This window comes from Equus przewalskii, chromosome 4, assembly GCF_037783145.1.
Source record: "Equus przewalskii isolate Varuska chromosome 4, EquPr2, whole genome shotgun sequence".
Classification (NCBI taxonomy): Eukaryota; Metazoa; Chordata; class Mammalia; order Perissodactyla; family Equidae; genus Equus; species Equus przewalskii.
In genome coordinates, this window is record NC_091834.1 from 100,894,213 (window position 1) to 100,921,380 (window position 27,168).

Below are 27,168 nucleotides of genomic sequence, written 5' to 3' on the forward strand. Positions count from 1 at the left end.
CCGGGTTATGCGGTTGTCTTACCAGAATACACACTCTGCCAACCTCCACAGATAACACTTGGTTCTTTCCCGTAACCTCAATCATCCGAGAAATAAGGAGGACTGTAGAGTTGTGGTCCTAACACGGGCCACGTGGGATGTGAACCGCTTCACCTCGGCAGCCACATGTGCAATTTCTGCAAACGACGAACGTCTTCTCCATCCCAGACGCGTGCCTCTCGGTCACTCACTCTAACCCACAGCTCCCTTGGGTCCGGCCTGCCACCCGGATCTCCCTCCGCCGTTTCCACCTTTCTAGAACGGGCTGCCCTCCCGCCCGGGCGCCTCCCATCAGGCGGTCCCTGCGAACTGGGCCGCCAGGAAGGACCACTGCGCAGACGAGCCCTGGTTTGGGGCCCTGAGCTCCCATCTGGGGCGCGTTCTCGGGGCGTGCCAGGAGACAGGTCTCCGTGGAACCGAGCCCGCCGCCGGGGCCGAGCCGACCTAGCCGCGGGGCGGAAGTGGCCGCCGGGGCCGGCAGGGGGCGCGCTGCCGCGGCCTGCGGCGCGTCTAGGCCCGAGCCGTTCCGGCTGCGCTCGGTGCCCACAAAGCGCCAGCTGAGGGGCCGCTGCGGCCGAGCGCGGCTGAGCCTGCCCGCCCCCGAGCTCCTCCGGCCGGCCGCCCCGCGCCCCTGCCGCGCCCCCGCGCCCGAGCACCGGGCCCACGGCCGCGCGAGAGCCGGGCGGGCGCGCCTGCGGAGAGGCCGGGGGCCGGCCTGCGTGGGGCCGCGCGGCGGCGGCGGCGACTCCGGCCGGGCCGGGCCGGGCAGCGCGGGGCCATGGCCGAGGCAGCGCCGGCTCCGGTAAGGCGGCCCGCGCACGAGCGCTGTGAGCCCGGGAGGGTTGGGGCGCCTGGGGCTCCGCGACCGGGCCCGAGCGAGGGAGGCGGGCGGAAGGCGGCGTGTCAGGCGCGGGGCCCCGAGCGGGGCGCGCCCGAGCGCAGACGGGCGCCCCGGGGGCCCCCGGGCCCGATGGCCGGGCGGGACGCCGCCGGCGCGGGGCTGGCAGGCTCGCTCCCTCCGCCCGAGAGGTCCCGCGCCGGGTGCGAGGCCCAGGGCTCCGCAGCCCTGCTGGAGGCTTCTAGCGGGGAGAGTCTGGGACGCTACCGAAAGAGGAATGAGTGAAGAGGGGCGCCTCGGCTCGGCGTCCGCCCGCCGCAGCCCGCCACGCGCAGGCCGCTGGGCTGGCGTGCCCGTCGGCCCCGGCGGCCCCGTGCTCGCAAGATCGCCCTCGGTGCCGTGCGCCCGGCCGCGCACAGCCGCAGGTGCGGCGGCCACGGTGACACTTAGGTGTGTCAAAGGACTGCGTGCGGCTCGGGAGCGCCGGGCCCGTAGCTGACAATGCCGGCCACGCAGGAGGGCCTCCGTCCGCGCTGCTGCCCGAGTGACCGGTGCGGGTTCCGAGGGTGGAGCACCGTCTCGTGTGGGTTCATTCAGCCGATGTCGGCGGCGGGCCCGCGGGTGCCGGGCGCTCCACCAGTTGCTAGTGCTGCGGAGACGACCGGGGCAGTCCCTGAGCCCAGACCCGGGTAGGACGAGCAGGGACCAGTCCAGTAACAGAGGACTGGAAAGTATGCCTTGGATTTACCGGTTTGAGAAGCCTTTGGTCACCCCAAGGAGAGCCGTTTTAGTGGGTCAGGAGCCAGACTGCTACGGAGGAGTGACATGAAAGTGAGAAAGGTGGAAGGGGAGGACGAAGAGGAAGCAGTGGCAAGGGGTGGGGAATAGAGCAGAGGGGAAAGCCATCCCTACCCTTGGACCTATTCTTCCTTTTCCAATCTTTTTTTTTTAAATATGGTAGAGATCATGTGTCTATGCTAGCCCTGCCCAGTAGAAACATAATGGAAGCCACATATAACTTTAAATTTTCTAGTAGTCGTGTTTAAAAAGTTTATAGAAATAACGTTAATTTTAATATTTTATTTAACTCAGTGCGTACAAAATATTTCAATGTGGAATCAATATTAAGAAATTAGGAAGTTTTACATTTTCTCCCCATACTGTGTCTTCAGAATCTTGAGTGTGTTTGATACTCATGGCACATCTCAATCAAAATAACCGCATTTCAAGTGCTCAGTAACCACCATATTGAACAGTGCAGGTTCATCTTATGGAGAAGAATCAAGAGATTGAAATATTGACCATAAAAGAAGAACAGTGTACCTAAAAATGTGGAAGGAGTTGGCATTCAGAGCTTAAGTGGAGAGATCAATTTTAAATAGGATGAACCTTTTTCCTGTAGGAAGAAAAGCAAGATTAAGTTACTGATCAGTTTGAAGTGGGAAGGAATGTGAAGAAAAAGAGGAGAAAATTGAGAGCGTTTGGTCTAAGTACTCTAATTTTCTTCTCAAAGTAGGAGTCCATGTCATCTTCTCAGGGAGAGGGGGCCTGCAGCGGACAAGAATCTCACTACTCAGCGCGTGTTCCCTGAGCCAGCAGCATCAGCATCACCTGGGAGCTTGTAAAAATGCAGAATCTCAATTTTCCTTCCAGACCTACTGAATCAAAGTCTGCATTTTAACAAGATCTCCAGATGATCCTTATGCACATTCGTTTGAGAAGTGCTGTGCTAAAAGATTAAGGAGAGTGCTGGCGTGGGAGTTGTAGTGGCCACTGGACGGAAAGGGAAAAGAGACATGGGGGCACCAGGCAGTGTTGAGCCCCCTCTGAGCTTAGAGACCGTTGGTGTGTGGTGACACCAGTTTACCCGGTTGTGTGACTTCCTTTAGCAGGGCTTACTAGCCTGTTTACAGGATCAGAATGAGAACCATCGGACTGATTCAAAGCTAGAGGTTAGCTGAGCAGGTGAGGCAGAAAGACACATGAGTAAAGGGGTCAAAGATGGCTGAAATGATCAAGGAAGAAAGCAAAGCCTGGATCAGGCTGACAAACCAGGAGCAAAGAGAATGGGCAAGGGTTTAGTGGGATTGCAGAGCAAGTGAAATGAGAATAAGGTGATGGGTGAGCTGGAGAGATGGGAGCTTGTGGCCAGAGAGCAGGTTATCAAATTCATAGAGTCAGAAGGCTTTGTAGGGGTCATCGTCGTCAAACCTCCTATTTTTTTGGTAGAGATTTCTTTTTTTTAAAATATGTTCTTTGTTTCAAAGTGCGTTCAATGTTGGGGCAAGCTATTATTTTCTTGGAAAGATCTAGTTCAAAAATTATTTATATAGGCCAATGTTTGCCTGCCTGAAAATTCCGTGTTGGTTCTAGTTCTGCCGTCTAGAGTAACACTGTAAGATTAAACAAGCCTGTTTTGCTTTCTGTTTTATAACCCTTAAATGTTCACAAATAGTTGTGTGTTTTCCAGACTCAACATTCTCTGCTTATTCAAGGTTTGCTGAATGGTATGGTTGTGGTTTGTAAGCAGGGTGGTGGACAGGGCCACAGCATAAGTCAATCAAAGGTTTATCAGAGGGCACTGAGCTCAGTGAAACCTGGAGAGATCCTGATGCATTTAGCCTTTTCTAGAGAGAGGGGATGCAGCAACAGTTGAGCCTCTGGACGCTGGCTCTAGGGCTTTGCATCCCAGGGAGTATGCCGGGCTGGTTCTTGATCCAGCTTCACTCATTCGCTGTCTTGCCTAATCCATCCCTGAACCACCAAAGCAGCTCTCTTGGCTCCTGATGTCGATGAGCTCCATAAAGAGGAGGCTTATACAGGTGGTACTAAAACTGTATTTAGATTAATCTCAGTTGGCCAGTTAAGCGGTCCTTATCTGATTTTATTTTGGATTAGGGCTGCTTCTAACACTCAGTGTCTTGTCTCATCTCTCCACTGCGCACAGACTTCTGAATGGGACTCCGAATGCCTTACGTCCCTGCAGCCCCTTCCTCTTCCCACGCCCCCAGCAGCAAATGAGGCACACCTGCAGACTGCAGCCATCTCCCTGTGGACAGTGGTGGCCGCCGTGCAGGCTATAGAGAGAAAGGTTGAGGTCCACAGCCGGCGACTCCTGCATCTAGAAGGACGGACAGGGACAGCAGAGAAGAAGCTGGCCAGCTGTGAAAAGACAGTGGCCGATCTTGGGAACCAGCTGGATGGCAAGTGGGCCGTGCTGGGGACCCTGCTGCAGGAGTACGGGCTGCTGCAGAGGCGGCTGGAGAACCTGGAGAATCTGCTGAGAAACAGGAACTTCTGGATCCTGCGGCTGCCCCCGGGTATTAAAGGGGATATCCCAAAGGTAATACCTTCGCTTCTAGATGGAAAGTGGTCTCACTAGTCCTTAGCCTAGTAGTAAGGGATAATCTTGGTCAGTCAGTTAGGCTGAAGGAACTATGAAGTTGTTTTGTGTTTCTCTATTTGGGAAGCATTCCATGTTTAATACAGAGATCATTGGAAAACTGTTTCCAGTCCAAAGTTGGCTATCTGATAGATGGATTTTCTTCTCTTTTGCTTTCTCCTGCCCATTATCCCCCGGTCACTTTTCTCTTTGTTAACCTGTCTGCCACGATCTTGGTGTGGAAACTAAATATCATTTAAATCAGTCAATTTGAATTTGTTGTCAATTCTGGTGAAAAGTTAGAGGGAAGACAAGGGAGGGGAGGTAGAGTAAATAGTTAACATAAGGGTTTGGGACCATCTGTGGGTCTGGGGCTGACGTAGATCCTGCCCGTCAGCATCCTTTGCAGAAGTGTGCCGCAATGCTGGGGCCCAGCCTTTCTGGAGGGAATAGCCCATAAAACAAAAGGGAAATAAACACTATTCCTCAACTGTGGAAGACAGCCTCGAGCCAGCTAGTTTCCAAGCATGCCTGCTTATTTATTCCTTCATTCAACAAATATTTCTTGAACACTTACTATTTGCTTGATGTCTACATCCTGAAGGCACAGCAGTGAACAATTCATGTAAGCTCCCTTGGAGCTTAAATTTTAGTGGATAAAGAAAGATAACATTAAAATCCATTTAAGCGCTTTGGTAAAAATATAAGTGCTATCTGATGATTTATTTTAGATTGGCTATCAGAGAAGTTCTCATAAAGGAGCTAATATTTAGGCTGAGACTAAATAACAGGAAGGATCCAGCTGTGAGAAGATCTGAGGAAGAGCTTTCTAGGCAGAAAGAATACCTAGTGCAAAGTCCCGAAGGCTCAAAGGGACTAGGGACACTGAGGGGAAGGAGGAAGGGCAGCCGGCTGTGTGCACTGAGTAAACAGGAGGCAGATCGTTTAGGGCAATGTGTTTCAGCCCTGGGTGTACATAGGATTCATCTGGGGAGCTTTTAAATTTTGATGGGCATCACACCTAGAGATTCTGATTTAATAGGTCCAGGATGGGGCCTAAGCATTAATAATTCTTGAAGCTCCGTAGATGATTGTAATAATGCAGCTAGAGTTTTGAACCACTGGGTCAGGCATTGGAGACCAAGGTAAGCAGTTGGGGTTTTATCTTAGGTGTAATGGGAGGAAATTGAAGGGTTTTAAGCAGAGGAGTTATACTGGTGTATATTTTGAAAGAACCACTTTGGCTGCCATGTGGAGAATGCATCATGGGGGTAAGAACAGGAGCAGGGAGGAAAACAATAGGCAGCTGTAATAGGGGTGAGAGTGGCCTGGATGAGGGTAGCAGTAGTGGAGATGGAGATAAGTGGACAGATTCGGGATGTTTTGATGGTAGAATTGACAGTAAGACTTACTGATGGGAAGTAGGGAAGGAGGAATTAAGAACAACAATAATTGTAAATTTAATGTGTGATAATTTACTTAGAATTTTACTGTTCTGAGTGCTTTAGTTATTTCATAAGAACCCTAACTTGGGTTCATATAGTTACTAAATATAAATAACAGAGTTGTCTTGTAACCCAGTTGGCTCCAGAGCACATGCTCTTAACACCTTAGGTTTAGTGACTCTTAGGCTTTTGGCTTGAAGAACCGGATGGATGGTGTTGGCATCTACTGAGATGGGGATATCTTGAGGCATGGGAAGGAATTAAGAGTTCTCTTTCGCAGTGTTAGGTTGGAAATGCCTGTGGCACATTCTGGAGAGATGTGAAGTGGTCCCTGAAGCTCAAAGGTGAGAAATATTTGGGAGTCGTTGATGTCCAGGTCATGTTGTAAGTCAAGAGGCTGGAAGTGATGACCTCAGGAAAGAAAGTGGGAAAGCAAGAGGAGTCCCAGGGCTCAGCTCCAGGGAAAGGAGGAGCCAGCAAAGGAGACTGAGGAGGAGTGGCCAGGGAGGCGGGAAAGGAAACAAAACAGGAAAGCATGTGGGGTCACAGGGACAAGGAGAAAAGCATTTCAAGGAGAGAGTTGTCATCTGGGTTGATATGTTACCGAGAGGTCTAGAAGGAAGACGATGGTGAATATGATTTGGCAACATAGACGTCGCTGGGAACCTTGCAAGAGTTGTTTCAGTGCAGTGAAGCTGGGGATGGAAGGCTGAATGGAGCTGGTGGAGGGGTGAATGGGAAGAGAAAAGGGAGAATGACAATAAAGGACTCTTTCAAGGGTTGTGAAGGGGAGCGGAGATGAGGGAGTTGGAAGGGATGTCAGAGGCAGTATCTGACAGAGAACCTGCCCCAGTGTTTTTATTTGTGTATCTGGAGCCCCCTAGAAGTTCTTTGGGAAAGTTTAAATTTGTATTTGCCGTAAGAATAGCAGAAAAGGGAAGTTAAAGTTACTTATGGTATTACCCGGATAAATGGGTAACATTCAACCTGTCCATCTTAAACTCCAAAATCATATAAAAATAATGTTGTGATTTCTTCATGAAATTAGAATATATTGAAGATTTACTAGATTGAAATACAGGAAGTAAACTTTTGTGTCCTTGCTTTGTTGCAAATGCTCTTATTCTGCCCTTACTTTGAATTTTAATTTTTTTTAATTTTGGTAAATATACATAAAATTTACCATTTTAACCATGGTTAAGGGTACAGTTCAGTGGCATTAAGTACATTCACATTGTTGTGCAAGCGTCACCACCATCCATCCCCAGGATTTCCCAAACTGAAACTCTGTACCCACTAAACAACTCCTCATTCCCGCTGCCCCCAGCCCCTGGCAGCCACCATTCTGCTTTCTGTCTCTGTGAATTTGACTACTCTAGGGACATCATATAAGTGAAATCACACAATTTTTGTCCTTTTGTGACTGGCTTGTTTCACTTGTGCATAACATCCTGCAGATGAATCCATGTTGCAGCAGGTCAGAATTTCCTTCCTTTTTCAGGCTCAATAATATTCCATTTGCCCTCAGAATTTTAAAAGTGTTGGTCCATTATCTCATAACACCAAATGCCATTGATAAAAAGTTTAATACCAAACTGATTATAATTTGTAAGAAACCCATTTTTTTTTCCCTGGAAGTTTTTATCTTCTATTTATATTTTTCTAAAATTTGTTGGCTATGGCTGGATATAGGTCTTTTAAAATTTGTTTTGGACCCTTGGTGTGACCCTTCATTCAGAAGAGTGGTATCTTTTCAGCTCTGGGAAATTTTCTTCTATGAATCTATTTTTATAATATTTCACACACCCTCCCCCATTTTTTCTATTCTCTTTCTGGAACTGCTGTTGACAGATGATGGATTATTGTCTTTGTTTCTTTAAATTTTCCTTAATATTTTTTACCTTTTTAACTACAGTTCCTTGACCTTTCCTTCCAGCATTTCTAATTTTTATTTTTAACAATTATATATTTAATTTTCAAGAATACTTATTTTCTGCTCCTTTTTTTAAAGCAGCCTGAATTTTTTTTATGGATGCAATATCTACTAAATTTCTTTGAGAATCTGAATTTCAGAGGGTTGTTTGATTTTTAGCTTATTGATTTTTTTCCCTCTAGGATCTTTTATAGTGTTTGTTCATCTTGGTGCTGTTAGCTTTTTAAAAAAAATCTTGAGTAATCTGTGATTGTTCATTCATATTTATAAGTGAAGGATTAGATTGATTACTTTGGTTAATTACAGGAAGCTGACATGTTTTCTCTGCCACCACTTTAGTCTCTTTAACCACAGGATCTTTCATTTGCAGGAGCGGGCTCCCTCCATAGGCGCTCCATGTAGGTGGGCTTCACTTTAAGGTGCTGTGGCCAGGAGCAAATAGGCAGTGCAGGGACCACCCGGAGGCCAGAAGGAGTAAGGCAGTACTCCAAGCCGTCAGCTCCCATACTGGGGTCCCCTGCTGTCCCAGGCAGGTTGTGAAATTTCCATAGAGATATGGTCTGTCATTTCAGCTTTGGGGTAAATGCTGCCGGCTCTGCCAGGGTTGATGAGGAGGACGAGAGAGGGGGTCCTGCTTCTAAAGATAGCCCTTCAAACGGCAGTTTACAGCCACTTTTACTCCGACTCAGGGTAGCTGCTGACTTCGAGCTTGGAATTCTCTGGATTCCTCCACTGCAGTCTTTCCCTGTGCATCAGGGAGATGCAGCTTCCTCGCGCACCTTAGACCCCAGCACACGCCCATCCTCCGGGTCTCAGTGAGACTCATCAAGAACTGTCTGGTGACGGCCTTCCTGCTCATTCTTGGCGGTGTTGTAGATATGTCCCCCATCTCAGCGCTGTGGTTTCAGTGGAGTCTGGGAGGGAAGAGAAGGACGTGTGTGCTTAGCTCACAGTCTTGGACCAGAAGCCCATCTGATCCTTGATTTCTGTGATCATTTTATCGTGAGTTTTTATTGTAAGCTATGACAGATCTCCTGTGTAGTGAGGTTAGATAAAAATTAAGTATTGAGTGTTTACACTTCCCTCAGCCTGATTTTAGGTGCTGAGCAGGATGTAAAAATGAGTAATTTATGGTTCTAGCCCCTAGGAACAAAATTTCTCGTTGAGGAAAAAGATGACACAAATGAAGCAGAAAGAAATAAAACTGCCTAATAGTATTGGACAGACCTTTGAATCTTAAAGGCTATGTTAAATTTATGAAGTATGTATATTTTTATTGAATTTTTTAATTTTGGAAAAGATACATGTATATACATCTTAGGGGGCCAGCCCCGTGGTGAAGTGGTTAAAGTTCCAGGTGCTCCGCTTTGGCAGCGCGGGTTCATAGCTTGGGCGTGGACCTACTTCACTGTCAGCCATGTGTAGAGGCATGCTACGTACAAAATGGAGGAAGGTTCGCACAGATGTTAGCTTAGGGCTAATCTTCCTCAAGCTAAAAGAAAAAAAAAAAGGAAGATTGGCAGCAGATGTTAGCTCAGGGCTAATCCTCCTCAGCGAAAAACCAGAAAAATGACAGTGTCCAAAACAAAGAAATCTACCTGTCTTTTAGGACTAGCTGAAGCCCCATCTCTTCCAGACTCATCCCAGTCCCATTATAGCTCTATTTTAAAAATTTCTTGTCCATGTTATTAATTTGAATACAGTCATACATTCCTTTTGGGCAGAAACCAAATTTTTTTTTTTTTTTTTAAGATTGGCACCTGAGGGGCTGGCCCCGTGGTCGAGTGGTTAAGTTCGCGTGCTCCGCTGCAGGCGGCCCAGTGTTTCGTTGGTTCGAATCCTGGGCGTGGACATGGCACTGCTCATCAAACCGGGCTGAGGCAGTATCCCACATGCCACAACTAGAAGGACCCACAACGAAGAATATACAACTATGTACTGGGGGGCTTGGGGGAGAAAAAGGAAAAAAATAAAAATCTTTAAAGATTGGCACCTGAGCTAACAACTGTTGCCAATCTTTTTTTTTTTTCTGCTTTTTCTCCCCAAATCCCCTCAGTATATAGTTGTATATTTTTTTTTAGTTGTGGGTCCCTCTAGCTGTGACATGTGGGACGCCGCCTCAACATAGCCTGATGAGTGGTGCCATTTCTGCACCCAGGATCCGAACAGGTGAAACCCAGGGCCACCAAAGTGGAGCACGTGAACTTAACCACTTGGCCATGGGGCCGGCCCCCAGAAACCATATTTTTATAATCTTGGTGCTTCAGATAAACCTTGTACTCAATGGATATTAATATGTTGTGCTTTGTGAGTTAAATACTGCTTTGCATTTGTACCTATGTCTGCAAATGACTCTTTACATGTCCTTCACCCTCTCAAAACGCACAACCCTAAAGTTTATCACCTTTCTCCTTGAAAATATTGTCAACTCCCGGAGGTTGGATCTGTCTTAAGTTTTTCCTGTATCCTTTTAGGGTCCCGCACAGTTTTTTGTACCTAGTAGGCACTCAGTAAAGATTTCTTGAATGATTGAATTGCAGTGGGAGGGACTAACCCCGGTGTGATTGTAATTTCAGGTACCTGTGACATTTGATGATATCTCCATCTACTTTTCCACTCCAGAATGGGAAAAATTAGAAGAATGGCAAAAGGAACTTTACAAGAATATCATGAAGGGCAACTACGAGTCTCTCATCTCCATGGGTGAGGCTAAGTTGGCCCCTTGTGAATGAGGTGACAGCAGCTCCAGGAGGGCTCAGAACAGTCCCTTTTCCTCCAGTGGTCTTCATTCTCACTCTGTCCTCACACCCTTCAGATTCTGGTTCCAAGCTAAAGATTTCCAATTCACCCTTGCTAAATAGGAAATCAGCATCTCTCCTTTGCCAATTCACGGGATAGAGAGTGAAGTTCAGAGTTATGGGTGTGCCAGCTGCAGTGGTTTCCATGGGTATCCTTCACTTTGAAGGGTCCTTGATCTCTCCCCCTCTCCCCCACCCGAGGCACACTGTCGCTCTTACCCAGTGAAAGCAGCAGGTGGCGGTGCTGAAGTCGCACATGTACCTTTCCCACCCTTTACCTCTCCTCTTACCTGCTTGCCTGATAGATCTCTTCCATATTGGAGGTGGATGGATGGGGAAAGTGAAATAGAATATAAAAGTAATTCCCTGGGATTGTGGATCTCAAAGTCCTCAGCACAGCCTTCATGACAATTAGTAGCATCCTCATTGATCTCTTTGTCATACCCCTTTTCCCTTCTTCCTCTCCTAGATTATGCCATGAATCAACCTGATGTCTTATCTCAGATTCAGCCAGAAGGAGACCATAACACAGAGGACCAGGCAGGGCCAGAGGAAAGTGAGATTCCCACAGACCCCAGTGAAGGTAAGTGGGAGAAGAGATTATCTAGTCCTTGTCTCTCTTTCCTGGTCAGGGATGATGGCTCAGCACTAAGTAAGCAGGGCTTGGGGTCCTCGAGCCTCTTGGTGCTAAAGCAACTAGACTGTGAATGGATCATCAGGCATTTAAATAGGAGGGGGAGCTTAGAGATCACCTTGTCCAATGCCTTCACCCCCCAATACCACACATCTGAGGGCTATGACAAAGGTTCTGAGATGTAAATATTTAGAAAAAAGAATGTCCTTAGATGGCAGAGGAAGCAGTCATGCTCATCTGAAGGGAAGGGCTTGAGGGAATGTACACGTGGCCATTAAGTAGTGCTGGAGGAGCTGGGCGTCTGCGTGGTCCCTCAGAGATGCACTTAACCAGTGGACCCCGATGACATCCACCTGGGCAAAGCAGATTTTGCTTGGTTTGGGAGCCAGCTATCATTAATTAACTTGCCTTAATATTTTTAGTTGGCAGCTGCTTGATAATGTGTGGGAAAGACTACTAGCCACAGTGCAGCTGTATTATTTCTCTCAAGCCCCACCTCTGCTATCAGAAAAATCTCATACAGTTTTTGTTCTTTGCTTGATAGAAAGCTCATAGAAAGTTCATCCTGCAGACATCCCTATTAAATGAACTTCTCTTACAGCCTACCTCCTGTCCCATGCACTATTTTTTTTCTAACATTTTATTATGAAAATTTTCAAACTATCGGAAAAGTTAAAACAATTTTACAGTGAACACCTACTTACTGCCTAGATTTTACGCTAATATTTTATCACATATATATCCATCTCTGCATTCCTCTATCCATCCATCAACCCATCTTTTTTTTTTTATTATTTAAAAAAAATTTTTTTTTTAAAGATTTTATTTTTTCCTTTTTCTCTCCAAAGCCCCCCCAGTACATAGTTGTATATTCTTCGTTGTGGGTCCTTCTAGTTGTGGCATGTGGGATGCTGCCTCAGCATGGTTTGATGAGCAGTGCCATGTCCGCGCCCAGGATTCGAACCAACGAAACACTGGGCCACCTGCAGCGGAGCACGCGAACTTAACCACTCGGCCATGGGGCCAGCCCCCCATCAACCCGTCTTATTTTCAACCTATTTCAAAGCCAACACAGACATCACATTTCTCTCTAAATAGTTCAGCATGAATATCATTAACCTAGAGTTCAATATTTGTGTATTTTTTTCCATTTGAGGTAAATTTTACATACAGTCAAGTGCTCAGATCTTAAGTGAACATTCTCTAAGTTTTGAGGAATGCATATATCTGCCACACATATTATTTCTAAGAACTGTGAGTGATTGTATTTAGGCAATGTAACAGGTGGAATTTGATTCATCTCTGTATCATGGATACAAATAATGATTCTAAAATCATATCACAAATAGAGATGGCTGACTTAATTCATTACTGGAAAGAACTCCTTAGTCTACTTTATTAGTTCCTGACATAGCCCTCGATAGTATAAATGAGTGTGTCATTTTTGGGGACGAATGGAAAAGATGTAGGTAAGTTGGTTTTGTAATGATACATGAAAGTGTCATTTAGCTGCCATCTTGTCAATTTATTTTTACCTTCGTTTTTATGACTCCATTTATGGGTAGTCAACCTATATACATTAATACATTTTTACTTAAAATTAACAAACACTGTAAGCATTGAATTTATTTAATACTCTGGTTTGATTCTTTAGAGTTTTAGCTTGCTTTGATGATTATCAACCTAGATATTTACCAGAACTTGAAGATAGGATTCATATGACTTGAACTGATCAATATGTAGAATTTTAAAAAAGCTCAGATGTGTCTATCCTTTAGAACCCTTTATATTTTCTCCCTTTTAGATTTAATTATATATTCATGGATTTTATTCATTTAATGCAATTTTTTTTTTTTTGGTTGCTCAAATTGTCAACTTGGCAAGTGAGAGGACTTTTAAACTGTCTCTTGTGTCCTTCCAGTACTGCCTCAGTACTTGTTTTCTTAAAAAAAAAAATGTTCCAGAGTCTCCTCTCTCAGTAGAGTCTCACAGGACACACTTAATCCTCCAGCAAGGGGTTGTGATAACACATGCAGAGTGTCGTCTCCCAGAGAAGCTCCCTGGAGACTCAGTGCCCAAGGTTTTCACTGGAGCTGCTCATGGAAGCACCCTCTGCCTAGCACACACCACAATTCCAGACTCCCAGAAGGCAAGTGGAGGTTCAGCATAAACCACACTGTTTGTACCAACAGTTTAGGCCCTGTGAGGCACTCTTAACATTTAGGGAAAGTTTTACATCAGCACAGGGAACTGTTTGCCAGCCAAGGGCCAACCTCGTAAGCAGGCCTTTCTAAGTCTCAGCGTCTCAGGCCTGCTGTGTTGACACAGGCCTATTTTAGATTTTCTTTCTCATAACACATTAAAAAAGTCTGGGTTCCTTTCAGTGGAGAATAGTATTAAACTGTCTGGTCATTAAGGTTCATGAAAGATTGTTCCACACGAATACTAGGAAGAGGATACTAATGCTAGGCCACTTTAATGACAGAATTTATAAAATATCTTTCTGATAGATTATTCTCCACTTAACTCTAACCATTTAAATCATTTTTAAAATCTTGTTCTAATAAGGAAAAAAAGAATCAAAACTTTTATTTTTGAGCAGGCAGCTTCTCTCTTCTCTAACATCATCTTTTTTTAACCAATTTTAATACGCCATGGAATTTGTTGTTAGACCAGTGTGTTTATGTTAGAACATTGATGTACTTTTCGAAACCTGAATTTTCTAAAATACATTTGGATTTATCTATATTTCTTATAAAACCCATAATTTATGATTGTATTCCATTTTAGAGCTTTAACAACTGTGCATTATAATTAAATAAAAATATATAGGTAGAATAGATTTGGAGATAGTGATGGTACCATGTGGCATCCCCTCCTTTTTATGTCCAGATGTCATGGAATTAATTTTATACTCCAGGGGCCAGCCCAGTGGCGCAGCAGTTTGGTGTGCATGTTCCGCTTCAGCAGCCTGGGGTTCGCCGGTTTGGATCCCGGGTGTGGACACGGCACCGCTTGCCAAGCCATGCTGTGGCAGGCATCCCACATATAAAGTAGAGGAAGATGAGGCATGGAGATTAGCTCAGGGCCAGTCTTCCTCAGCAAAAAGGGGAGGATTGGCAGCAGATGTTAGCTCATGGCTAATCTTCCTCCAAAAAATAAAAATAAAAAATAGAGCATAAAATTTTTAAAATTTTTATTTTATTTTATCTCCATTACTTGAATCTGATGAGGGGAAAGAGAAATTGTATCCTCTTAGGGAATAGTCATTGATGCCTAGTATCTTAGATAAAACTGCAAACAATTAGTAGAGAATGGTAGTAAATGGGAGAATGTAGAAAAATACAAACACGAGATTTTCTGAAATTCTTTAACTCTATTACTAGGGCTAACTGCAGACCAGCTGTGTGTGTGTGGCCATTATTTGGTCACTGATAGTTTTAATATTGAACTCCAATTTTTTAGAATTTTTTGGAGAAAAAGTTTACCCAAGAAGTTCAGATAGAATAATTACTGAAAGTCCATTATCTAGGCCTTCTTCTAGTTCAGAAGCTATGGACTCAAGCCAAAATTCTAGAATGAGCCAAAAGTAAAATAAATTAACTTCTAAAACTTGTAGTCCTGGGGAGACTTCTTTGATCATTGTCATTTCAGGTACATTGTCATTATCCCATGTTTATCCCTGTTCACTCTGGTCCTAGACAAAATCAGTGATTAAGGCACATCTCAATATGATAATCTTTTTATCTTAGTTTAACCTCTTTGAGAGCAAGAATCATCCTGGACATGATAAAACTTAGGGGTTTTAACTTATTACACAAATACTTAACACATTCTTGCTATGTTACAGTTCCATACCTGTTTCACAAAAAGTTTAAAAGGTTTTATTTTTTTAACTGTGATAGTTTCATGTGTCAATTATTTTTTATTACCTGCTTAAGATGTCAGACCTCAGCACCAGTTTTAACTCGCTTAGTTTATAAACCTTCATAACATTCAGAACCTCGAGGTTCCAGCTCCTTTTTAAACAGCACGGGCCCTTATCTGTTTAAAACATACACACACACACACACACACACACAAAATCAGAGTTCCTCACAGTTAAAATAACATTCAACCAGTGTAGACATTAAAATTTTATATTTTCTTGTGATCGGCCTTTCTATTTTTCACCACCTCTCAAACCTAAAACCTCAGCATTTATCAACTTCCTCTTACTGATCAATATTGTTTTTCTCTATTCTCTAGCTTTCTCCAAAGGCTGCTGCTTGCATGAACCAATGATTTTCCCGTCACTTTGTGTCTCTTTAAGTATCCACTGTTGGGATTCCTCAGGCCTACGAGGAATGTGCTTTGGTGTGCCATTGTGGCGACCTGGCCAGCTTTTGCCCATACTGTCACGATACAGGTGTCTGTATCAGGCCATCTTAGTGTTCAAATGCTCCTGCTCCTTTTATTTCACTGCCAGAAGGTCCTCAGGTTGGACACTCCCACCAAACTGTAGCAGACACTGCTGTATTCTATGCATTCTATGATAGTAGTGCAGAGGACCAACTATTTAATAAAATAAAACTTAGTAGTGGGGCCAGCCCGGTGGCGCAGCGGTTAAGTGCGCATGTTCCGCTTCTCAGCAGCCTGGGGTTCGCCAGTTTGGATCCTGGGTGCGGACATGGCACTGCTTGGCAAAAGCTGCTTTCTTGGGTTAAGCCAGCTCCCTCCGACTGCAGACCTCAGGCATCCCACATATAAAATAGAGGAAGATGGGCACAGATGTTAGCTCAGGGCCAGTCTTCCTCAGCAAAAGGAGGAGGATTGGCAGCAGTTAGCTCAGGGCTAATCTTCCTCAAAAAAAACACAAAATTTAATAGTACTGATCTAGTTAACCGACCAGAGGCGCTTTCAGCATAATCATTCAAAAAGAGACATTAGGTTCCTGGGGCTTCCCAAGTTAACTGAAGACATACTCAGCCGGCAGGCTGTAATAACAACAGCTGCTTATGTTTCTGGAGAACTGCCTTGTTTTTTTTTAGCCCTCCATAGCTTTTACGGTTGGCTGCTGACTAATATAAGAAAAGATTGGAGGGGCTGGCCCCGTGGCCTAGTGGTTCAGCTCTCTCCGCTTCAGCGACCTGGGTTCGGTTCCTGGCTGTGGACCTCCACCACTTGTTGGTGACCACGCTATGGCAGTGAGCCACATAAAAAACAGGGGGATTGGCACAGATGTTAGCTCAGGGTGAATCTTCCTCAAGCAAAAAGAGGAAGATTGGCAACAGATGATAGGGCAAATCTTCCTTAGCAAAAAGAAAGATTGGAAAGAATCCAGATGCCCATCAGTAGGGGACTCTTGAGTAAACAATGGTATAGCTACATAGTACAGCTATAAAAAGGAATGAGAAAGATCTCTGTAGACTGCTGCAGACAGATACCCGGAATATATTGTTAAGTAAAAATTCCAGTTATAGAACAGTTTATGTCGTATGCCACATAAAGAAGGAAAATATGAAGATGTATAAAGTTTAAAATGAAACCCAACAAGAATGGTTACCTATACAGGGAGAGAGAGACTAGAGATGGAAGGTAGGGCTGTCTGAATGTACCTTATTTTATAGTTTGATTTTGGAGCCTTGTAAATATTTTACATAATTAAAAAAACAAATTTAAAAAATCAATACATGTTGAAATAACTAAACCATATATCAAGCTGGTGACATAAACACATAAAGTAGATTTCTTTCAAATGACTTTAAAACATAACTATAAATCCCTAGATGGATGTGTCCTAAAGACTAGAAGAACCACAAAACATCTTAAATTGTGTTCATTTTTTTGTTAATAATATTGGTATTATTTTGAAACATATATTCAGATAAAGCAAAGATTATGTTAATCTTATTATGAACCAAGATTTTCAGGATAAGAGAGAAAAGATACAAGTATAAAATCAAAAGATTTAATTAAAACCTTGTAATCTTAAATATGAATCATAAATATTAATATGAACTCAAATGACACTTTTCTTTTTCTAAAAGGTATGTATTTTATAGCTCTGTCCATTGAAAAGACTTAGAAGCAACAAGAACCTATTAGCGTTAGTATGCTTATCCAGAGTGTGGTCTCTAAATTCCATTTCTCAAAGAGATTGTTGATTGTGTGCTTGGAGCAGGAAATGTACCAGATGAACCTGGGACGGTTTGTCATAGCAAAAATGAAGGAGACTAGGTGTTTGATGACATGAAAAGACATAGAGCTGATCTGAAGGGGCTCCTACTGGCCAAAGAAGGAACAGTTTGAGCACTAAAAAGAATGGCTGCAATGGATTGAAACTCATCAAATAACATTCTATGAGTTCATAATGATAAACAAACAAAAAATCAAAACCACGTGAATCACTTTTGGAGGTTTCTAAGGCACTATCATTATTCAGAAAATTGATGAAGGAAGCAGTTAAGCATTTTAAAAGTCTCATGTTTTGCATGAATAGAAAGTTCATCCTCTGGATGTCTGTTAAAAGAACCTCTTCCTTATACACAGTCTCCCCTGCCTGCTTTTTTCTTTATATATACGTGTGTATAAAAGCTGGGAGAAAAAAAAATAAGGTGGGACTATATTTAATACACTTCAGCCTTGTGGCTCAGAGTAGGAAGCTGAGAGGCAACCTGCCACGTACACTAAAACCTGTGTTTTTCCATCTGTGCAGTCTGACAGTCTTTGAGGCCTTACTCTTGTCTAACCTCTTATCTCTGCTTTGGGCACACATTTAGGTTTCAGTGGTCTCTACTTGATTTGAAAGGCATTGGGAAAAACAGTGAGTTCTGTTCATTTTCTAGGAATAAAACCATAACCTGCCTACAAGGCTTTTTTGAGAAATAATATAGAGAGCTTGAATTTACTCTTTGGACCTTGTCAGCTTGCCAGCTTGTCCTTTTAGGCCAAAAAAGGCTATATATGCCTCGGCTGGAATAGCAAACACAGCTGTTTCTGTGCTGACCAAATGAGGCATGTTATGTGCAAAGCCTTGAGAGGCTGTTCTTTTTTCTTTCCAAAAGAATCCCCAAGGCCTGAGGAACTTGCAAATACTATTCTCCACCATCCCAGGGTTCAGGAAACAATGACCTGTATCATTTTTTCTTTAAAGATTGGCACCTGAGCTAACATCTGTTGCCAATCTTTCTTTTTTTCTTCTTCTTCTCCTCCCCAAAGCCCCCTGGTACATAGTCGTATATTCTAGTTGTGAGAGCCTCTGGTTGTGCTATGTGGGATGCCGCCTCAGCATGGCCTGATGAGCGGTGCCATGTCTGCGCCCAGGATCCGAACCACTGAAACCCTGAGCCACCAAAGCGGAACTCGAGAACTTAACCACTCGGCCATGGGGCCGGCCCCTGACCTGTATCATTTGATAGGCAAAGGTAGTAGGATCTCTTGGAAAGAGCCCAGAATTGGGAACCTGAAAAGTATGTTTCTGAGCAGTCAGATCTGTGTTTAAACTGATATAACTTTGTAATTCTGGAAATGTATTTGTTTTTTTAATTAACATTTAAGAAAAACTTTTTTGGTCAATTTTGTTTCTTTTGCTTTTTTCTGCTGTATTTTATTTTATTTTATTTTTTTAAAGATTGGTACCTGAGCTAACAACTGTTGGCAATGTTTTTTTTTTCCTGCTTTTTTTTTTCCTCCCCAAAGCCCCCCCGGTACATAGCTGTATATTTTAGTTGTGGGTCCTTCTAGTTGTGGCATGTGGGACGCCACCTCAGCGTGGCCTAACCAGCGGTGCCATGTCCACACCCAGGATCCGAACCCTGGGCCGCCGGAAGCGGAGTGCGAGAACCCAACCACTCGGCCACGGGGCCAGCCCCTGTCTGCTGTATTTTAAAGCAGACCTTTGATAATATGGCGTTTCACTGTAAATACTTCCTTATTGGCCACTTAAATGGAGAAAATATTCCCTGCTTCATTATTTCATAAAAAAGCTGTGAGAGAAAAAAGTGAGAACATTTTGAAAATAAGTGTGCTAATGAAATGACAGGTACTGTTGATTCTAGATTATTTCAGGTGTCACCTCCAAAATAAAAATTGATTTCTTTTGAAGTGGGCTCACTGAAAATAGTGAATCAGGCTGAGTATATCATATAAAAATACATCAATTTGGTTTCATTTTGAACTGGTGCTCTTGATATATGCATTTTTTTAAAAGGCTGATTCAGTTTTGTTGTGATGGTTAGTTAGAGATAAGTATTTGTACAAAACATAGTGTTCAACAAACCCACATGATTATTGTCACTTTCTGAGTCAGTCCCCTGAAGGGCATTCTCTTTTTCCCCCACAAATAGAGCCTGGCATTTCAACATCAGATATTCTTTCTTGGATTAAACAAGAGGAAGAGCCCCAGGCTGGGGCCCCACAGGCGTCCAAGGAGAGTGACGTATACAAAGGCACCTATGCCGGTGAGTAATGGAGGAAACATCCATGCCTAGAACAGCTTACACCAGGACTGACCGCAGACAGCAGGTGAAGGGGTGTGGGGGCAGAAGTGGGAGAAGAATGGAGAAAAAGAGGGGTGGGGGGAGACACACTCAAGTAAGCTAGAAATGAAACTAAGATAAATTTTAAGTGAGAAAACACTCTTAAATGTAACAACAAATTAGAATTGTCAGAGGAAGAAAAATAAGTGCATGCAGATGGACCAAAAGTATGAAGATAAAGAAAGAAGAACATTTGAAGATTGTGTAGAAAGGATAGAACAAAGTGGCGGGGGGGACAAGCAGTGGAGACAAAAATGTCATTGGAGAGGCGCAAATGGGAATGTTAATGAAGAGCTCTCCCTCAGGAAAACATGATGGGAGAAGAAACAAATATCTTCCTTCTAAGATATTTAGCACCAGCTGTATTTTGCCATCTGAATTATAGAAGAGAATCTCAAGGTCAGAAGGGACCCAATTCTTTCTATAACTTAACGCAAGCTGTTTTTTAATATCTTCTATGCCCTGTGTTCTTTTAGGCTCTAGGAAATAAAAATTAAAATATTGAGGACACACATATCATTGCTAGGCACGCCTGTTGTTAAATGTCAAGGGTGAGTGGGATGGATGACTAACGTGAAAGAAATGAGAAGTTTGGAGAACATGCATCAGTTTTAGTTTAGTATTTAGATAAAGCCTAAAGAAGGATGTGAAGCCAGAACTGGGCCTTAGAAGACTGGTATGATATGGTTGGGTATAATTTGGGAAGATAGGAAGAGAGGGGGTGCATTCCACAAAAGAGGACAGAATGAGCAAAGATGTAAAAGCAGAAATGTATACTTTACTTTCAGCGAAAGTAGAGAGACAGCTGACTGCAGTGAAGGAGTTACCTGGCAGAATGAAGAGGAGTAGGAATAGATAAGTACGTGATTTTAGGCCTTGTCACACTAGGCACCAGAGAATCGCTGAAAGGTCGTGAAGAGGAGAAACAGAATGAAGTACTGCTGGGAAGCTTGATGCGCAGGTTTTTCCTTTTCCAAGCAGGGAGCGTTGCAGAGGTGCAGTCGTGAGTTCTCTGATTTGCCACAGGGACCACAGACGCCTTGATGATTATCTCAGCCCTCCCTGAGCTTCTTATCAGAGCCAGCGAAGGGCTCAGGCAGTCTGTTAGAGCAGGGCAGGAGGACTAAGAGTTGCCACAGACGGTTGTGGACAGGCATGACTCTGAGTCCTTTCTTTCAGATGAAGAGCTTGTCATCAAAGCTGAAGGCCTTGCTAGAGCCTCCTTGTGCCCTGAGGTTCCGGTCACCTTCTCTTCTCCACCAGCAGCAGCAGCAAAGGATACTTTTTCAGATGTGGCTTTCAAAAGCCAGCAGTCTGCATCCATGACAACTTTTGGACGTCCAGCCCCTGACCTGGCTGAAGCCCCTGAGGGACAAGTGACTTTTACTCAGTTGGGAAGCTACCCGCTCCCGCCTCCAGCGGGGGAGCAAGTGTTCTCATGCCACCACTGTGGCAAGAGCCTCAGCCAAGACATGTTGCTGACCCACCAATGCAGCCACACTGGTGAGCACCCCTTACCCTGTGCCCAGTGCCCCAAGCACTTTCCGCAGCAGGCCGACCTCAGCAGCAGCTCCCAGGCCCAAGCCGCGGAGACACCCCCCACCTGCCCCCACTGCGCCAGGACTTTCACTCACCCGTCAAGACTGACCTACCACCTCCGGGTCCATAACAGCACTGAGCGCCCCTTCCCCTGCCCCGACTGCCCCAAGCGCTTCGCCGACCAGGCCCGCCTCACCAGCCACCGGCGGGCTCACGCCAGCGAGCGGCCCTTCCGCTGCGCGCAGTGCGGCCGGAGCTTCAGCCTGAAGATCAGCCTCCTGCTCCACCAGCGGGGGCACGCGCAGGAGCGGCCTTTCTCCTGCCCGCAGTGTGGCATTGACTTCAACGGCCACTCGGCCCTGATTCGCCACCAGATGATCCACACAGGCGAGCGGCCTTACCCGTGCACTGACTGCAGCAAGAGCTTTATGCGCAAGGAGCACCTGCTGAACCACCGGCGGCTGCACACGGGCGAGCGGCCCTTCAGCTGCGCGCACTGCGGCAAGAGCTTCATCCGCAAGCACCACCTCATGAAGCACCAGCGCATCCACACGGGCGAGCGGCCCTACCCCTGCGCCTACTGCGGCCGCAGCTTCCGCTACAAACAGACGCTCAAGGACCACCTGCGCTCCGGCCACAACGGAGGCTGTGGGGGCGACAGTGACCCCTCTGGACAGCCGCCTGACCCTCCAGGTCCCCTCCTAACTGGGCTCGAAACCTCTGGCCTAGCCGTTAACACTGAAGGTCTGGAAGCCAATCAGTGGTATGGGGAAGGGAGTGGAGGGGGAGTTTTGTGAATCCCCCACCTTTCGTGGTTATCCAGGCTTGCAGCAGGGCGAGAGAAACGCCCACAGCCCCTCTACCCCCGCAGTAATGACCATCTGGCACGTCGTTGAGTTTGGGGTCCTGTACGCTTGGCTAGTGACATGCTTGTGTTTCGGAACTTCAACAACATTACAAGAGCACCACACCTTGAAACCCAGAAAGACCTGGAAAGAAGCCCAGCATCCCCATCTTTTCAAAAATATTACCTAAGCAGAAGTTATAAGAATGTTGCAGAGAGGTTGGAAAGCAAGATTTGGCCTCTGGTAATCCGTCACAGGGTAGTAGAGTGATACTAATTGTAGCTCCAGGTAGAGACAGGTGTGTGGGAAGAGCCTCCAAAGCTAGAAGCCCATGGTGAGGGCCGGGAATGTCTGACTGAGGCTTGTGTCAATTCATTGATGGTAGGATGGTTGCTAGAAGAAAGTGCTCAAGCCTGGGTCCATGTTCCTGCTCCTCCCTGACGCCAGCTCCTCTTTGTTCATGGGCTTATGTACTGCCTCTCCCCAAATAACACCAGATGGCCTTCCCAGGTTTCCTAGATTAATTCTCCTAGTAGATTTTGTTTAATATTGGGGGAGCAAGAAATCGGACTTTAAAAGCTTTTTAAGGAGGACAGTTCTTAATTTGCACCAGCTTGATTTGAAGCATTCAGGCTCTTCCTGGCACTTATACTGCTAGAAACCTTTGTCAAGGTCCTGGTTAAAAAATTGGGAGCAGTGTTCTCAGCCCCAGCTTTAAAAGCTAGAGATCCCAGAGAAATGACAGAACAGCCTAAAACTTGTGCCTGAACCATATTTCTTAGAGTCATTTATGTCAAATTCTTACTGTTTCCAAGCCAATAAGCTGGTTTTTCCATTGCTGGTCTGATGTTCTTGACAGTTGTCAGCAGAAAAGATCATAGCACTTTCCAGAAGCATTACAGTTTCAGAAAGTGCAGCGGACTCAGCTTTCATTTCCTCAGTCATGAGATAGTGTTATAACGCAGCTTTCTTGAGCCATCAGTGTGTGTGCTCACTCCCTCTGGCTCTACCCCGTTGGCAGTGGACAAACTGAGGGACTTGCTTGATCACAGAGCTCAGCTCCGTGCACACAAGGACAGCCTCCTCTTGCTTGTTTCGCTCCTAGGGTGGTGGCTACCATGTGTTCTTTTGCTGGGGTAACTCAATCACCTGGAAGCATCTGAGCCTGGTCTCACTCCTAAGTGGCTTTGCAGTTGGGCATAAGTCCCTTTCCGTTTACAGATATCACATTGTCATCTGCAAAGTGAGGCTGATGAAAGGAAAAAAGTGAGCCCTTAGAAATTTTTTAAAAAAAAGGAAAAAAAATGTTATGATACATTCCTTCTCCTGCCAAAATCCTGTCCCTATTCTGGCTTCTATCCAGGCAAAGCCAAATAAGACAGCATAATCAAAGCGGAGACATTCTTGCTGAAACTTGACTGAAATCAATTTGATTTGTTGTTTTACTCTTGCTTGGAGCCTGAGGTAGAAAACAGAAAGAGAATGCAGAAGCCCTAAGTCTTGGGCAGAAAAGCTGTTTATTCCTGTACTCTTGTTTCCCCTGAATCTTCCCAAGATGCCTGGAACAAGGTCTGCGAGTATTTAGACAGGGCACTTTCTTGATGAAGTGATAAGACTCATTTTTTCCTTATCACCTAGCCGAACCTTCATCCTACCTAGTCGTGTGTAACCACACTAGGAAAAAGTGTTACCCTGGCTAGCTTTGCTCCTGGGCAGGCTCTGTCTGAACATGCTGCTCTGTAGGATCGTAACATTTATAAAACATATGCTCTGTGACATTCACAATACTAGGGATCGTGGGAGACCTGAGAAATGTATGTAAGAGCTAGTCCACTGTCATAACTTAGTCTGAAGGTGATGAAAAAACCCAAGGGTATAAAACAAACCAAGACAGATGATGAACAGAGCCCTGGCATATCGGGATGAAGTTTTCTAACTAGAATCTGGAGCCATATCGTGGTTAAATTTGGGTGTTCTGGGAATCCCAAAGCCAGGGTTCCAGTTTCACTAGAGTGAACCCACTGAGAACTTGAGGGTGAGATCCAGCCCTGTTTTACACCTCGATCTCCCTAGTGAAAAGGGAGAAAAATCAAAGTGCTCTCTTTAGGTGGTGAGCTCTCTTTTTCTGAACAGATTTGAGCATTTGCCAGGGTGTGCTGGAGAAGGTGTTCCTACACTACATGTGATGTTGGACTAGATAACATGGGAGATTTTACTCAAAGATTTACTGAGGACACAGCTGATTAATGGAAGAGCCCTGTGGGTTAAGATGCTGCCGATAGATCCCACAGTCCCTTCTGCGAGGCACTGTAGCCAACAGGGACCCAGACTTTGGCAAGAAGTGAACACAGTTCAAGTACCAATGGGGCAAGAAGCTGAGTGAAAGGGGCTGGGCAGGGCCATGCCAGAAAGATGGAAGTAGGTGTTATCCTAACCATCAGGCCTCTTATAAACTAGGAGATTCAGCTATTGTACATTCTGGTCTCTTTTCCCTCCAGCAGTCCTCCACCAGGTAGAACTCCAGGCTAGCTCTAAATCAGAGGTTGTTTGCTTAAGATTCAGGGTAGGGAAGTAAAATGGACCAGTGGAAAATAAAGTCCAACAGAAAGGTTTCGGTGTGTGGAGGAGAAACTGTTGGCCCATCAAGGGCTCCTGAGAGAAACCATGCATTTAACTCTGCAGTTGAAGAAGTACCTGAGGATTGGTTGTCATGACCAGACATGATATGAAGGAGGAAAACCCAGAAATGTGCCCTTCATCAGTCTGCCCTCTGGGCTAAGAAGTCTGTGCTGTCACATGTAAATGGGCACCATCTTCTGAGTGGATCCAGGTGTTGACTATAACCAGATCCACACGTCGCTTACCAGGCTTTTCATTGTCACCATTAGATGAACCTCTGATTCAGCCACAGATATGAAAATAAGTGGAAGTTGATTGCTTATCTAGAAAGTGAAAGAAGATAACTCTGCTCCTTTCTGCTGGACATTTGATATTGGCAACACCATAGCTGAGCTCCAGCCAGAGCAGGGCCTTCCATCACTTCCCTCATCATTGATGATAGTCTGCAGAGTTCCCATTGGGAGACTCTGCTGGGCTGCTTTTTGGAGCATTTTTGAGAGATTTGAGTGTCCATGCCTATCTCAGTCACGACCAGGCCCTGTGGCTTGCTGGGGAATAACAAATGTTCATTGTCTCAGTCCACAAAAGCCTTGTTGATTAAAAAGGACCCGAGTTCCTTTATCTGTTCATTCCAAATGGGATGGAGAAGCCAAATTTCTGCTCAGGTTTCCTCTTGAGGAGGGGCAGGACACCGCATCCCTCTTCTATATCATAGCTTCTTAGACAACAAAAAGCATCCTCAACAGCTGCCTGAGGGGTGTTCAGTAGCAATGAGTAAAAACAAGTCTTTCCCCAAAAGGTTCTTATAGACCAGAGATTCTGTCATCGTCAGGTCTATGTCTGCTGTGTGCGTGGTGGATCCCTTTGACCCTCCTCTCTTCACTCTGCTTCATCTGTAGCCAGGGAAGCAGTCAGGGTTTGTACATAGGACATTCTTTGACTGGGGAAGTCTCAGGCTTTTACAAGCAAAGGGTGTTCAAGTCAGGTCAAGTTGGGGCATCGGGGATGGGGACTGCACGGGGTCTTAAGGACTAAAGCGGGTTAGTACAGCTTCATGGTTTAGAGCATGGACTCCGAGTCAGACCTAGATTCAAGTCCTGGCATCATCGGAAGTAACGTTATATAACCATCACAAGCTTGGGTTCCTTATCTGTACAACAGGAGGTGTTAAGGTTTAGGGGGAGACCTAGGTGGAAGTGCTTAGCATAAAGCCTGACATAGAAGATGTCAGGATGGCAGCCATCAGGAAAGGTGTACGGGACCAACCAGCGAGAGGGTCGTAAAGCCAGCTGAGCTTGAGGTGGGAAGTCAAGAACTGAGGCTGCTCTACAGAAGCACGTGATTGCTTGATGTCTCAGCTTTTTCCTACCATCTCTTGCTTCCGTTGAGCCTATTTACTCCATCTTTTCTGTGCCTCCTGGCTCCCACAAGTTTCTGTGTGCTATGAAACCATGTGGCTCTGATTCTCTTGGTTTTTCTTAGTTCAGATTCTAAGGTGTGGCATCTGGCCCAGCTCCTCTTTCTAAACCAGGCCACAAGTTTCCAGCCAGCCCTTGGATTGGCTGCCCTTGGGTTACATGCTCATCTTGGTTCACTCAGCCATAGTCAGGTGGGAAGGTCCTATGGTCCCTGCATCAGGATCTCTGGGCCTGGTAGATTCACTTGGGAATGGGCAAACGGTGGCACAGTTTGGCATTTCTAGTGCTATCAGGATAGGAGAGAATCTGTTTCACCTGTATCAGGGTTCCATAAAAGACTTCTGCTTCATCAGCACTAGCAGACCAGAGCTTATTGTCCCTTGCATAAAGCACCCGGAAGGTGCTGTTTTTGTATCTTGCAAAAGGAGTAATTTGTCCCTTTCTAGGATGTTATTCCTCCCTTTCTGTCCTTGCTCCAGTTTCTTTCTAAATGAGTAACTCTGGCCATAATTATATATACACACACACACACAATGACTTTTGTCAACTTGGTCAAATTACCTCTTCAAGACAAAAACTTATTTCATACCTCTAAGACCAGCCCCCGGTGAAAGAACGCAGATAGATACAGTCCAATCAGAGGAGCCTCAAAAGCAGTGTGCTACAATGCTGTAAAAACTGCCAGGTTACGTTTCAAATAAAATGTTGATAAAACCTCATTGGGCTATGTGGCTTTGTGTGTGTTTATTAACAAAGCCAGTATTTACTGTAAAATCTTGAAACTGGTCTAACAGTTAAGCTACCCGAGAATGGAGGTCATGTCTGATTTTGTATCCCTCATGGTGCCACGCGCTGTTAGGGACATGGACGCTTGATGAGTCATTGTACAGTGGGAAGACCACCTGACTAGGGTTAAAAACTGGATTCTGGTCCTAGCTTAACATTCTATACCTACTTGATATGGAGCAAGCACTTAATTTGTGTAGCTCTCGTTTTCGTAATTCTAATGTATGTGCTCATTGAACAAGATGATAATAGAAGGTCCTTTCCAACCCTAAAATCATAGAATTTAAGATTTTACTTCTTGGTCCTGTTTTCCTTGTCTGCTTTCTCTCCAGATTCTGCCCTATTGAGTGATTGCTTTGACAGCAGAATAAAC

At 45.1% G+C, this 27,168-nt stretch overlaps 1 protein-coding gene across 1 annotated transcript; it reads left to right on the forward strand.

Annotated features, from left to right (window-relative positions):
• The first annotated feature begins 567 nt into the window (after positions 1 to 567).
• On the forward strand, positions 568 to 26,728 carry ZNF398 (zinc finger protein 398). The gene is made up of 6 exons (XM_070618055.1): positions 568 to 841; positions 3,825 to 4,220; positions 10,214 to 10,340; positions 10,905 to 11,018; positions 19,397 to 19,510; positions 20,768 to 26,728. The coding sequence occupies exons 1-6, from the start codon at positions 818 to 820 to the stop codon at positions 21,922 to 21,924; spliced, it is 1,932 nt and encodes a 643-aa protein (XP_070474156.1). The 5' UTR covers positions 568 to 817; the 3' UTR covers positions 21,925 to 26,728.
• The last annotated feature ends 440 nt before the right edge of the window (positions 26,729 to 27,168 follow it).